We start from the raw sequence: 13,676 nt of genomic DNA, 5'->3' as shown, positions 1-13,676 counted from the left end.
CCTCTTACTGTCCTACAAGATTGGTTGAGTACAATTATTCCTTAAGCTCAGTCTTATTATTCTTTCAGAAAGCTGGTGAAAACCTATCTGTTCGATAAATTTGTAACTTGATTCATTTTCACCATTTGTATTTCCCTAATATTTGTATTTTCACTGATTGTTCAGTCTTTTTTGATGTGAATCGTCTAGAACTGTGTGGTGTGGCCACCCGGATGGTCTCGGGACTCAAGGATCTCCCGTATGAAGAACGGCTGGAAAAATTGCAGCTATACTCACTCGAGGAACGCAGAGAGAGGGGAGACATGATCGAGACGTTCAACTATCTCACGGGCCGTATCGAGGTGGAAGAGGATATCTTCTTTTTCAAAGGCCCCACAGCAACAAGAGGGCATCTGTGGAAAATCAGGGGCGGGAAACTACACGGTGACACCAGGAAATACTTCTTCACCGAAAGGGTGGTTGATCGCTGGAATAATTTTCCACTACAGGTAATTGAGGCCAGCAGCGTGCCTGATTTTAAGTCAAAATGGGATCGTCAGTGGGATCTCTTCACAGAGAAAGGTAGGGGAGGGTTATTGGAGTGGGCAGATTAGATGGGCCGTGGCCCTTATCTGCCGTCTCTTTCTATGTTTCTATAGAAGAATAAAGTTATTATTAATATCTCTCCCTATACTCCACCCCAGGAACTCCATTTGTCGGTTAAGTTTCTCTTGTCTGTACCCATCTCCTCTACAACCAACTCCCAACCCTGTCCCTTCTGTCTTGCTGCACCATATGACTGGAACAACCTGCCTGACTCCAAACATTGGGCAGTGGTGTAGTGAGGGTAGAAGGTACCCAGGGTAGTGGCACCCCCTGCACCCTCCTCTCTGACCCTCTGTGCCCCCCTCACCACACTCGTGCCCTCCTTTCCCCCACATACCTTTTAAATATTTGTCAGTGCAAGCAGCTTTTCCGGCCTGCTACTTGCGCCGGCTTTCCCTCTGATATTACTTCTTGGTCCCACAACCAGGAATTGATTTCAGAGAGGAGTCAAGCTGGTGCAAGCAGCAGGCCGAAGATGTTGCTCGTACTGGCGAAGATTTAAAGAGGTACAAAGGGGAAGGGAGGGCTAAATGTGGCGTTAGGGGGGTAGAGAGGTTCTGGTGTCTCCACCAAGATGGTGCCTGGGGCAGTCTGCTCCCCCCTTATTATGCCACTGATGTTGGGCTCTGTCTCTGGCGGTATTCAAGTACATGCTGAAGATCCACTTTTTTGGAACAGCATTTAAGTGTTAACCCTACCAATTTGTAAAGCACATCTGTTTGTCATTCCCTCTGTAGCCCCCTACCCTATTTACTTCTCCTCCCTTTAAATTTCCCTACATGAGCAACATATATTGATTCCCCATTTTTGTCCAGCGTGTCTTTCATAATTAGATTGTAAGCTCTTTTGGTCAGGGACTGTCTCTTGTGTGTATAGGAGCCAAATTTTGAAAATGATTGGGGGTGCTCAACTCATAACTCACAACAAATTTCCCCTCACCCACAAAGAGAAAACAAAATATATCTGATAGCAAATAGTAGTGATGACCAGCCGGTATTTAGATGTCAAGAGCAGGGCCAGAGAATGAGGACAAATAAAAACTAGGGTCCTGCCACTCTCTCCTTCTATCCCCCTCCTCCCCCAGTGTGTCAGCATCATACTTTCTCTCTCTCCCTTCAAGCCATTTATAGCACTTTTTTCCAATCAGTCCCTCTTTTCCCTTAACCCATCTACACTATACTCTATTCCCCCCAATTTTTTCATTTTTCCATAATTTAACCCCCCCCCCCTTTTCATCCTCCCTCTGTACATTTATATTTTTCTTCTCCTGCATAGGCATAATTTGATGTTTTATATTTGGATACAGGGAATTTAATTGCTTTTTGCCTGCTCTACTTTCTAAATCTTTTTAACCTGTTCCGCTTCTCATTTCCCTTATCCCAGCCTTCTATTTCCCTCCACTTCCCTGCAAAGTCCAATGCACTTTTCCCTAGCTAGTTTCCATTCCATGCAGTTTTGGCTCACCCATCCCTTCATTGATTCCCATTTCTCACTCTCCTCTACAGGTAAGACTTCCTTTTGTTTGTAGAATTAACTCTTCTTCAGTTTGTGACTTGCTCTGTTTTCTCTGGCTCCAGGCACATTCCTATTTTCTGGGACTGGTTCCTCATCCCCTTTTGCACTACAGCACTTACCCTGGCATTCACAGATTCCAGACCAATGGCCACTTTCTACCTGCAAAGTCCACATCAGATTCTTTGCCACATGCTCACCCTGAGCTTTGGAAGCCCAGCAGGGATCATAGTTTGAATCCTGAAAGATTACATGCTGAGTGGGAGAATATGTTCTAGCAGCCCAAGGCAAAGGAGCATGCACTTATACTAAACTACTGTGTTCTTGGCTTCCTGCAGAATTGTTCCAATGGCCAAGAAACAAGCATCCAGCTTAAGCAGCTGAGTTGAGACCTGGGAAGTGGTTGCAGAGTTTTACCAAAAGCAAAGAGGGGAGCAAGGATTCAGCAGTTAAGCAAGAAGAAAGCCAGGGAGCCAAACCAGGAAACACACAGAATTTGTGAGACAGCATATCCCTTCTCCCTCATTCCCAACACTGCCAATGGTCTCCTGCCACCTCTTCTTGCTGCTGCCGTGCTACTTCTTTAGGTTCGCATAGTCCAGTGCCCCCACCATTTCTATCTCCTGTGGCATGTAATGGAGGAAAAATATTTTTAATTTTTTGTGAGGAGTGGGAACAGTGCTACTCTCCATTCTCTGACCATAGTCCTTCTCAATATCAGAGCTGCCAAGAGAAAGTACATTTTAAAAGGGAAACTTTCAGTTCAAATTATTCCATGCTTCTATAACTTCCTGCCCTTTTTCCATCCTTCTACTGAAATACCTTCATGACCCCAATGCCTACAACATTGGAAGAAAAGAGCAGATGCCAGCAGCTACCCCAAACTTACCCAGCCCAGTGAGTAATATAATCTTCTACCCAGTGTTTCTTCGGCTTGCTCAATTGTGGGGAAAGGCTGATAAATTTTTGTGTTCATGGTTGAAATCTAAAAATTATCTTTTTGTTGCTTGTTCTTATTTTTTTCTTGCAAGTCTCAACCCTCCTACCACTTCCATCCCTTTCGTCACTTCTTCCTTCTAACCTGATCCTCTTTTCTCAGAACCCTTTTTTCAACCTCTCTCCCCTGTCAGTCCCTGAATTTTGAATCCAACACAGTTCCTCTTCTTGTCCTCATTTGTTTCTCTTTCTTCAGTCTAGAGAACAATACGGGAAAAAAATTTGTCCCCATCCCTGCAAGCCATCTGATCTCATCCGCACAAATCTCCAATAGTTATGATTTTATACAACCTCAAGCATTGAGTCTCGGAGCTCCTATTGATGAAGATGAAATTGTAGAGGCCATAAAATCTTTATCTTCTCACAAAACACCAGGCAGGGATGAATCCAATGTAGCAAACTATAGACCCATCTCACTCCTAAACACAGACTGTAAAATTCAAGCTAAGATACTATCTTCTAGATTGAACAAAATCCTGGGACTTATAATCCACCCTGACCAGGTAGGATTTATGAAAAATCATTTTACTGGAGATAATGCACATACCTTTCACTCCTTAATAGATATAGCTCATTCCTCCTCCACTCCCATGGTAGCAATTTCTCTTGATGCTGAAAAAGCGTTTGACATGGTGGAGTGAACTCATCTTGCTGACACTCTTCAGTGGTTTGGCTGTGGGAATGACTTTGTGAAATGGGTCCAATTGTTATATGCCAAACCTTTTTCTAGATTACGTATTAACGACTCTCTTTCCACCCCTATTCATCTACATAGAGGTACTCAACAGGGCTGCCCATTGTCTCCACTCCTCTTCAACTTAGCGCTGGAGCCTCTTCTGATAGCCATTCGGCAACACCCTGACATTACTGGCATACCTGTTAGGTCTGTCCAAGTCAAAACTCTTGCATATGCAGATGATCTACTCATATTCCTATCTAGCTCCGCTTTTTCTATACCAATGTTACTTCAAATAGTTTCCAAGTTCTCGAATTGTGCTGGCTATCGTATTAATTGGGACAAGTCAGAAATTGTGCCTTTAAATGATAGTACCTCTATTTCTGATTGTGGCTCTACCACTTTTCGAAGGGCCCATTCCTCTATGAAATATCTTGGGGTCCTTTTTCACAGAGATAAGAATGTTATGATGTCTCTTAATCTCTCTGCCATAAATACCAAAGTTGATGCCTTACTAAAACGCTGGTCTCCCTGGTTATCCCTATCATGGTGGGGACGTATAGAGGCGATTAAGATGACCATTACCCCAATTGTTAACTATTATCTTTCTATGCTTCCTAAATTAGCTACACGGGATTTCTATAAATCTGTTGAGAGCAAATTGACTGATTATCTTTGGTGTCTCCCCGGCTACCATGGCCTCTTCTCTCCCAGAATAAACCAGAAAGGAGGAGGTCTGGCTCTGCTTTACAAATCATTCTTCAATGTCCAACTACTTGAAAAGGGCAGCCATACTTCTTTGGAATTCATGCTAGCTTCAGTCAATGACGAACTCCATCCCCACCCATTAGGTATCCTGCTACTTTACCGCACACCCATCCCCTGGAACAAATCCTCCGAAATTGTTCTTGAGACCATAACAAGGGCCTACCTAAAATTCCATAGACTACTGATCATTGGCGATATTAACCTTCACCTAGACGATAACATCAACAAGGATGCAACTGACTTCAAAGACTTCCTCACCTTCCTAGGCTTCACTGCTCTTCCGCCCACCCCTACCCATGATAAGGGGCACTCTCTTGACATCATCAGCTTCCTCGACATGACTGAGCACAAAACTTCTGCTGATGAGACCCGTTGGGAGCATGTCCCCTGGTCTGATCACCTTCTAGGCTCTTTTTGCCTCCCCATCTTCATGTCACACCTTGGTACTCCACCCCGAGCCACAAACTCTATCACCTACCACAAAAAAATCACGAGTGAACTGTTCTGGCCCCAATTTCTCAACTGGATCTGACAGAATTTTGACATTATAATCTATGTCCACCGATAAGATGGACTGGGTATAAAGCAATGTGTGCCTTTTCTGGTTACATAGCTGTTCCTAGAAATTCAAGAAAATTGTGCAGAAGCTAATTAACAGTTAAAAAAACAAACAATAACTTATCATTAAAAATTCAAATTGAGACAATGTAAACATTTCTATTTTCCATGTGTAATTTTCAAATAGTAAAGTAAACTGCAAAGTTTCATCAGCAGCTCAAGTACCTGTCCAAAGGCTCTGCTGTCCAATTTTGTCAACTCTGTCCAAGCATTAAGAAGAAGAGTGAGGGCAGAGTCTTCAGCAGAGTCAAAGAGATCATCAAAGGGTGGATCGAGCCTATGATAAATTTCAGATTTTACAGACTTCACTACACCGGTATCCATAGTAGCACTAGGAGCAAGATATGAGGCAAAAAGGAACTAAAAGAAAAGATAAACCATTAGGGAAGTATATCATTATATGGTACTGATTTTATCAAGAATTGGAATTATTAGCATACCAAAGCAAATAATCTCCACCTTTTACAAAACCGTAGCGCAGTTTGTAGCCGCAAGCAGTAACAGTTCCGACGCTCATAGGAATTCTATAAGCATTGGAACCATTGAGACCGACTAAAAACTGCGCTACGGTTTTGTAAAAGGGGGGAAAATAATTGCATATAACAGGTCGTCTAGATAAGGAGGCCAAGAAAGCAACAATTTTGAGCCTATTTTATAAAGAGACATAGGTGTCTATGAGGCTCTTTTACAAAGATACAATAAAATTTCAGCTTAGTGTGTCTGAATGCAAGACTTTCCTGCTCACTGAGCCCAAATTTTACACTACATATTTTTAAAGCATTTTCTAAAACTGTTTTAAATACAGGAGCACTTACTGCCTCCTATTTTGACGGTACTAAGTACTCCCAGGTTGATGCTTTAACCAGTTAGTATACGCTAATACAAGCGCACTTGCTTTTTAATGCTTTCACACCCATTCTTTGCCTATGACATATCCTCTGCAAAAAATATTTTTTTAAAGTAGTTAAAGCATGGATTAGCCCAAGCAAACAGACAAAATACCACAAAACATTTGAATGCATTTTGCACTAACTGCACATTAAGGCCCAAATTCTCTAAATGGTGCTGAAAGTTAGGTGGTGGTAGGTGGCCTAAATGCACCGGGCCATGGTAGAAACCTCTATCGTGGCTTAGTAAAGAGGAGGGGCTTTATAATTTTAATTGGTCTTAATCAGCATGGTAATTAACCATGTCATTTAAAACCAATTCAAATGGTATTTTAAAAAATGTAGGCACCTCAAAAAAAAAAAAAGACCCCAGAACTGCATCTACAGAGGTGCCTAACAGCGCCTAAGATCAAAGTAGGCATGCTTAATGCTGAAAATGGCCTTAGGCACCTCTGTAGACACAATTCTCATCTAATATAGGCGCTGGTAATATAGGCTGCAAATCTCTGGCCTATATTACCGGCGCTTATGTTAGACGTAAGCCATGATTCTATTAATGGTACCTTCGTGTGATTAATACGTGACCGGCATCATTTCTGGAGGCGCCTGCCAATGTAGGCGCTGTTAATAGAATCCAGGCCTATGGGCTTAATGCCCTTTAGCAAAAGTGTCCCTATGTCTCTTTATAATAAAAATACCAGCACAAATCCTGCAGAAATTGCAAGGAACAGGACCATATATGCATTTATACCCATTTGAAAGCAGGTGTAAAATTGCATGTGTAATTTTTAAACATTGCATGTAAATTATGACTCTGCACACACTGCTCAAAATTAATTTCTGAATATTGCCTACATCTAAGAAGCATGAAAGTTTGCATGAGTGTGGGTAGATTTTATTTTATTTTTTTAATTTATTTTTCTTTATTTAACATCAAAGAAAATAGCTTTGATAAGGAAAATAACAATATCCAATTAGGAAATAACATTCATAATATAACATAAATTGTACTATGATAATAGTCCACAATTAAGGAGAGAGAATCAAGCACAATAAAGGGTAGTTGAATTTCAAGGAAAAAGGAAACATATCAATATACTCATTAGTACAGAGCAAATCAGTTGTATTATACTAAATGGTCTGGACGGTGGTATCAGTAGGCATCTGTGGGGCTACGGAAGCAGCTTTACCCTCCAAGAAAAATTGTAATTGATCAGGTTCATAAAAGACATATCTATTAGTTTGATAATTAATACATTTACATGGAAAGCGCAACTGAAAGGTAGCTCTTAAACACAATACTGATTGGACATAACATTAGAAATTTTTTCCAATGCAATTGCGTCCATTTAGAAACATCAGGAAAAACAGCTATCTTTGAACCATAAAATTCAACATTCTCGGCTCTAAAGAATAGACGAAGAACTGCTTCTTTGTCTTGTAAAAAAACAAAGGTCACAAGAAGTGTAGCCCTTACAGAAATTTCAAATTGTGAAGATTCCAGAATATCTGTAATATTTAATTCTGCGGAATGATTTTCCAAATCCTGCTTTGTTTCCTTGGGAATATTTAAATAAAATAATTTCTGCAATGTGGGTAGATTTATAAGAAGCATTTGATGTGTGTATACTAGCATATATGCATGAAAAAATTTATAAAGAATATCCTTCTAGAGCAGGGGTACTCAATATTGGTCCTCAAGGGTGGCAACCCAATCAGGTTTTCAAGATTTTCAGAATGAATATGCACAAGATCTAGTTGCATATAACGGAAGCAGTTTATGCAAATAGATCTCATGCATATTCATTGGGGAAATTCTAAAAACCCAACTGACTTGTGGTACTTGAGGACTGGCATTGAGCATCCCTGTTCTAGAGATTAATTTTATAAAGGATTTTCTGTATGTAAAGTCTTTTTTACATGTGAAATGCCATTTATGAAACCGTAAAGCCAAATGTTACTACTACTTAACATTTCTATAGTGCAGAAAGATGTATGTAGTACTGTACATTTGACTTGCAATAGATGATCCCTGCTGCTCTGAAGAGCTTACAATCTAGTTTGGACAAACAGGCAGGACATATAGGGGCTGGGGAGTTCCTTGCAGGAAGAATGATACAAGGACATAAGTATTTTTATGGTGAGTGGGAATTAGGAGTTGAAAGCAGCCTAAAAAATTGACTTTTAGCTTGGATTTGAATACTGCAGGAGACAGAGCCTGATGTAATGACTCAGGGCAGTCTGTTCCATGCATACGGCACGGCAAGATAGAAGAGACAGAGTTTGGAGTTGGCAGTGGAGGAGAATGATACAGTTAGAAGGGACTTGCCCAATGAACAGAGTTCATGGGGGGAGAAATGTGAGGAGAGATATTGAGGGGCTGCAGAAATAGCACACTTGTAGATCAGTAAGAGGAGTTTGAATTGTATTCAAAAACAAATGGGGAGCCAGTGAAGTGACTTGAGGAGAGTTGTACTGTGAGTATGGTGGCTCTCATGGAATATTAAGTTGTGCAGCAGAATTTTGCATGGATTGGCAGGGAGTGAGATGGTTGAGTGGAAGACCTGAGAGAAGCAAGTTGCAGTAATTTAAGTGAGAGGTGCTAAGAGTGTGGATAAGGATTTTAGTAGTGTGCTCGGAAAGGAGAACTCATATTTTGGAAATATTATAGAGGAAGAAGCAACATGCTTTAGCAGTTTGTTGGATATGAATGAAGATAGGGAGGAGGAGAGTGTTGGTCTTAGCCATATTCAGTTTTAGATGGCTGTGAGATATCCAGGCAGCAATGTCAGACAGGTAGGTTGAGACTCGGATCTAGATTCCTGTAGAGTTATCTAGTGTGTAGAGATAGAACTGGGAGTTATCAGCACAAAGGTGATACTGAAAACAATGGGAGGAGATCAGTGCATCGTGGGAGAGGGTATACATGGAGAGGTCCCCAAGATAGAGCCCTGAGGAACACTAATTGACAGTGGGATAGCAGTAGAGGTGGATCCCCCATTGCATAGACTGAAAGTGCAGTGGGAGAGATAGGAAGAAAACCAGGAGAGAACAGAACCCTGGAATCTCAGCGAGGAGAGCATATTGAGGAGTAGGTGGTGATCGACAATATCGAAAGCAGCAGATAGATCCAGAAGGATGAGGATAGAGCAGAGGCCTTTGGATCTGGCTAGGAGCATGTTAGAGACTTTAGCAAGGGCAATTTCAATGGAATGGAGTAGGTGAACATAAGAATAGCCTTACTGGATCAGACCAATGGTCCATCAAGCCCAGTATCCCGTTCTCACGGTGGCCAATCCAGGTCACTAGTATCTGGCCAAATCCCAAGGAGTAGCAATATTCCATGCTACCGATCCAGGGCAAGTAATGGCTTCCCCCGTGTCTTTCTCAATAACAGACTATAGACTTTTCCTCCAGGAAATTGTCCAAACCTTTCTTAAAACTAGCTATGCTATACACTCTTACCATAACCTCTGGCAATGCGTTCCAGAGCTTAACTATTCTCTAAGTGAAAAAAAATATCCTCCTATTGGTTTTACAAGTGTTTCCCTGTAACTTCATCAAGTGTCCCCTATTCTATGTAAATTTTTTTTTTAAATTCTTTATTGATTTTTCAAACTTCAATAGTGCAATACATAAAATGTAACATATAATAATACAATAAAAGCGCATTCAACTTACACATATTCATAACCAATCATTTTCTCCCACAAAACACAAAAACATAGATTATCACTTCAATCATATCTCCCCTTAGTCATCTCTTCCAAGCTGAAGAGCCCTGACCTTTTTAGTCTTTACTCATACGAGAGGAGTTCCATCCCCTTTATCATCTTGGTCACTCTTCTTTGAACCTTTTCTAGCATCACTATTTCTTTCTTGAGATAAAGAGACCAGAATTGAATGCAATACTCCAGATGAGGTCGCACCATGGAGCGATACAGGGGCATTATAACATTCTTAGTCTTGTTAATCATCCCATTTTTAATAATTCCTAGCATCCTGTTTGCTTTTTTGGCCGCCGCCACACATTGGGTGGAAGGTTTCATCATATTGTCTACGATGGCACCCAGAGCCTTTTCTTGGGTGCAAACCCACAAGGTAGACCCTAGCATCCGGTAACTGTGATTTGGGTTATTTTTCCCAATATGCATCACTTTGCATTTGTACACATTCAATTTCATCTGTCACTTGAACGCCCAAGTCTTCCAATTTCCTAAGGTCTGCCTGCAATTTTTCACAATCTGCAAGCATTTTAGCAACTTTGAAGTTTAGGGTCATCTGCAAATTTAATCACCTCACTTGCCGTTCCAATTTCCAGATCATTTATAAATAAGTTAAATAGCACCGGTCCCAGTACAGACCCCTGCAGCACTCCACTGTTTACTCTCCTCCATTGAGAAAAATGACTGTTTAACACTACCCTCTGTTTTCTATCCGATAACCAATTCCTAATCCAGAACTGAACTTTGCCACCTATTCCATGACTCTTTAATTTTCTCAGGAGTCTCTCATGAGGAACTTTATCAAAAGCTTTCTGAAAATCTAAATGCACTACATCAGCTCACCTTTATCCACATGTTTATTCACACCTTCAAAGAAGTCAAGCAAATTGGTGAGGCAAAATCTCCCTTGGCTGAACACATGCTGACTCCATCTCATTAAATCATGTTTGTCTACGTGTTTCACAAATTTATTTTTTATAATTGCTTCCACCATTTTGCCCGGCATTGAAGTGAGGCTTGCCGGTGTGTAATTTCCTGGATCTCCCCCCTAGAGCCCTAAGATAAAAGCCACATTGGTCAAAAATAGCTTGAAATGAAAGAAGTCCAGGCAATGGCGATGAACAGCTTGTTCAAGTAGCTTCCTTAAGAAGGGGAGGAGGGAGATGAAGCGATAGTTGGAAGGGAATGTGGGGTCTAATGAGGGTCTTTGAGGAGAAGTGTATCTACAGCATGTTTGAAGACATCAGGAATAGTTGCAGTGGAGACTGAAAGGTTGCAGATGTGACAAACAGGGGTGATGACAGTGGAAGAGATAGCCTTTTGGGGCTGGTGGTTTCTATTTTCAAATATCTTTATTGATAGCAGGATAAATACAGAATAAACATATACAACAAAATGTTTTGTTTGTCTAATTGCTAGGAGAGTGACATGGGAGAGAGACAAATATTGGCACCAAGACCAGGATTACAAACTTTTAAAATCCTTGTTAAAAAAATACTTATCTATCTATATCTACATCTTATCTAATTATAATTTTGATGAAAGAAGTGCTCAGAACCATAAAACTCTTACATACTGGAGGCAAGAGATATATAAGGAACCATCACCGCACTTCTTATGTTCCTATGTACCACCCTAAGCACATGTAGCTGGTGGGCACGATGATGATGAATTCACATGAAACAATCACTTGCATTCCCTGGAACTATCTCGTGATTTATGCCACTGTAAACCATAAATATTTTCAGTATAAATGTTACAGCTCTCCTCAACTCGGATCCTGACATCTTTCAGTGGAAAAAATGAAAGAAGTAAATATATATATCAAAATGCTATTAGAATCAGTCAACATAATTATTTAGTGACAAAGGTAAACAGAGCTTTATAAAGGCATCTTTTCCAGAAGTAGGCCTTTATGATTGGATTCAGCTTGATGGTCCATTTTATTCCAATGAAAATAAAAATCAATTTTATGGAGCCTGAAAAGGCAAACTTAAGAATAATATTAAATGTAGCAGCACATGTGTTGATTTGTTAGGTTGCATTTCATCTGTCCATTATGTTAAGAGAACAATTTTATGTCTTTTGTTTTAATATGTTTGCTTTTGCTGATCATGTGTTCCTATTATCATGGGATCCGTTTGTAACATCAATATTGTGGTGCTCTACTGTCACCACCAGGTTGAAGCTGGAAATAAAATGCAGTTTTTCATGTGTTACTAAAAGGAAGAAAGATAAAGCTAACAAGAAAAAGAAAGGCTGAAAATTGAACTCTCTCTGTTTCCAAAATAGCACACAGGATCTGAGCTCAAAGATAATGAATTCATTCTTTTGATCAGTTCACTATAATTTTGTTATCCTTTGAGGGATAATGCAGAACATTATTGACCCCAGTTCATATTTTTTGAAGATATCAATTTTTCCCAGCCATTATTTTTATGTAGGCTGCCAAGAAAACTAGTAAAGTGAAAATTCTTGTGAGATTTTAATGCATGAGGATTCTCATGGGCAGCCCTGTATAAAGGAAGCCCTCCTTGAACCCTTGCTAACCTAGGTACTCGCCCATGGTGCACACCCAAAGCAGGAGCATCCTGAGCCAGACTTGCACCCTTTGTGACACACCTCCTAGCATCCCTGCTGTGGCCATTCCAGGAGAGACAATGGATGGGGAGCAATTTTTGTACCATAATGTCTTTTGTACCCTGTGTGGCCCTCAAAACAACCCTGATCCTAAGGGCCTGTTGCTCCTTTTTGTCCCTCTTCCTTTTGTGTGGCAGGAAAATCTTAACAAAAAGTGATGGCTGATGGGTAAGCACCAAGAAACATCACAGGCACAGTCTACCTGCAGCACATACTTTATCTAAGAGCCTACTCCCTCTACTCAAGCAGATATGCATTGCCCAAACTTGCTGATGGAATAAAAAGATTCAGCGGAGAGGCATTAGTGAAGGAACAGAAGCAGCAAGCATGTTAGCCATAGTAGGACAAAGCACAGATGCACCATTTCCTGCTAATAAAGCAATCAGAATCAATAACATTGACAGCAATTAGAAGGAGAGCACCAAAAAATCTAGAGCTGTAAGTGCAATGTTATTTCTCTGCCATAGTGCTATGCTGATCCTCTACTTTTCATCTATCATGCATCGGGCCCCAAACTTATGTAGGTCATTCTACTTGTAGCCTCTGCAACCTTTTTGAGTGAGGCAAAAATGGCACACAATAGGAGCTGGAAATCCAGTCCTGATTTTGCCCTTCTGCATACATAAAACGTAGTCATATTTTTGTTAGAGAAATCAGAGCTACTCTGCTCAAATGCAGTAGGGCAAAATCCAAACTGGATCATCCAGTTCAGGTTAGCTTGAGTGAACTGGCAATCCTATGGATTTTACACTCTAAACCAGGGGTGCCCACACTTTTTTGACTCGCGAGCTACTTTTAAAATGACCAAGTCAAAATGATCTACCAACAATAAACAATAAAAAAAACACAACGCACACTGTATGCATAGAATTGTAAATTATCATTCCTATTCCGGGGTTTTTTCAAAGAGGTCAAAGCAGATGACTCTATGCACTGTCACCTCAGTAACAACCATACAAAAATAGACAAATACCCATCCCCTCCCTTTTTACTAAACCACAATAGCATTTTTTTAGCGCAGGGAGCTGCGCTGAATGCCCAGCGCTGTTCTCGATGCTCATAGGCTCCCTGCGCTAAAAACCACTATTGCGGTTTAGTAAAAGGGGACCATATTGTAAAATATAGACAGCAGATATAAATTCAGACACATTTTGATCACTAAATTTAAAATAAAATCATTTTTCCTACCTTGTCTGGTGATTTCATGAGTCTCTGGTTGCACTTTCTTCTTCTGACTGTGCATCCAATCTTTCTTTCAGCCTGTATGCT

The 13,676-nt window shown here is 40.6% G+C and overlaps 1 protein-coding gene across 3 annotated transcripts in view; it reads right to left on the bottom strand.

Moving 5' to 3' along the window:
• Window positions 1–13,676, bottom strand: part of RGS22 (regulator of G protein signaling 22) — a 475,118-nt gene that overhangs the window by 255,499 nt on the left and 205,943 nt on the right. For 2 of the 3 annotated variants that reach the window (XM_033934655.1, XM_033934656.1), the window contains exon 15: window positions 5,321–5,515. The exons of the other annotated variant lie outside the window; for it this stretch is intronic. In XM_033934655.1, coding sequence (XP_033790546.1) covers window positions 5,321–5,515 — 195 coding nt within the window. The remainder of the gene's footprint in view (window positions 1–5,320; window positions 5,516–13,676) is intronic. 3 annotated transcript variants of the gene reach the window in all.

Source organism: Geotrypetes seraphini, chromosome 2 (assembly GCF_902459505.1).
Source record: "Geotrypetes seraphini chromosome 2, aGeoSer1.1, whole genome shotgun sequence".
Taxonomy (NCBI): Eukaryota; Metazoa; Chordata; class Amphibia; order Gymnophiona; family Dermophiidae; genus Geotrypetes; species Geotrypetes seraphini.
The sequence above is the reverse complement of the archived record's forward strand: the minus strand, read 5'-3'. Positions and strand labels throughout refer to the sequence as shown.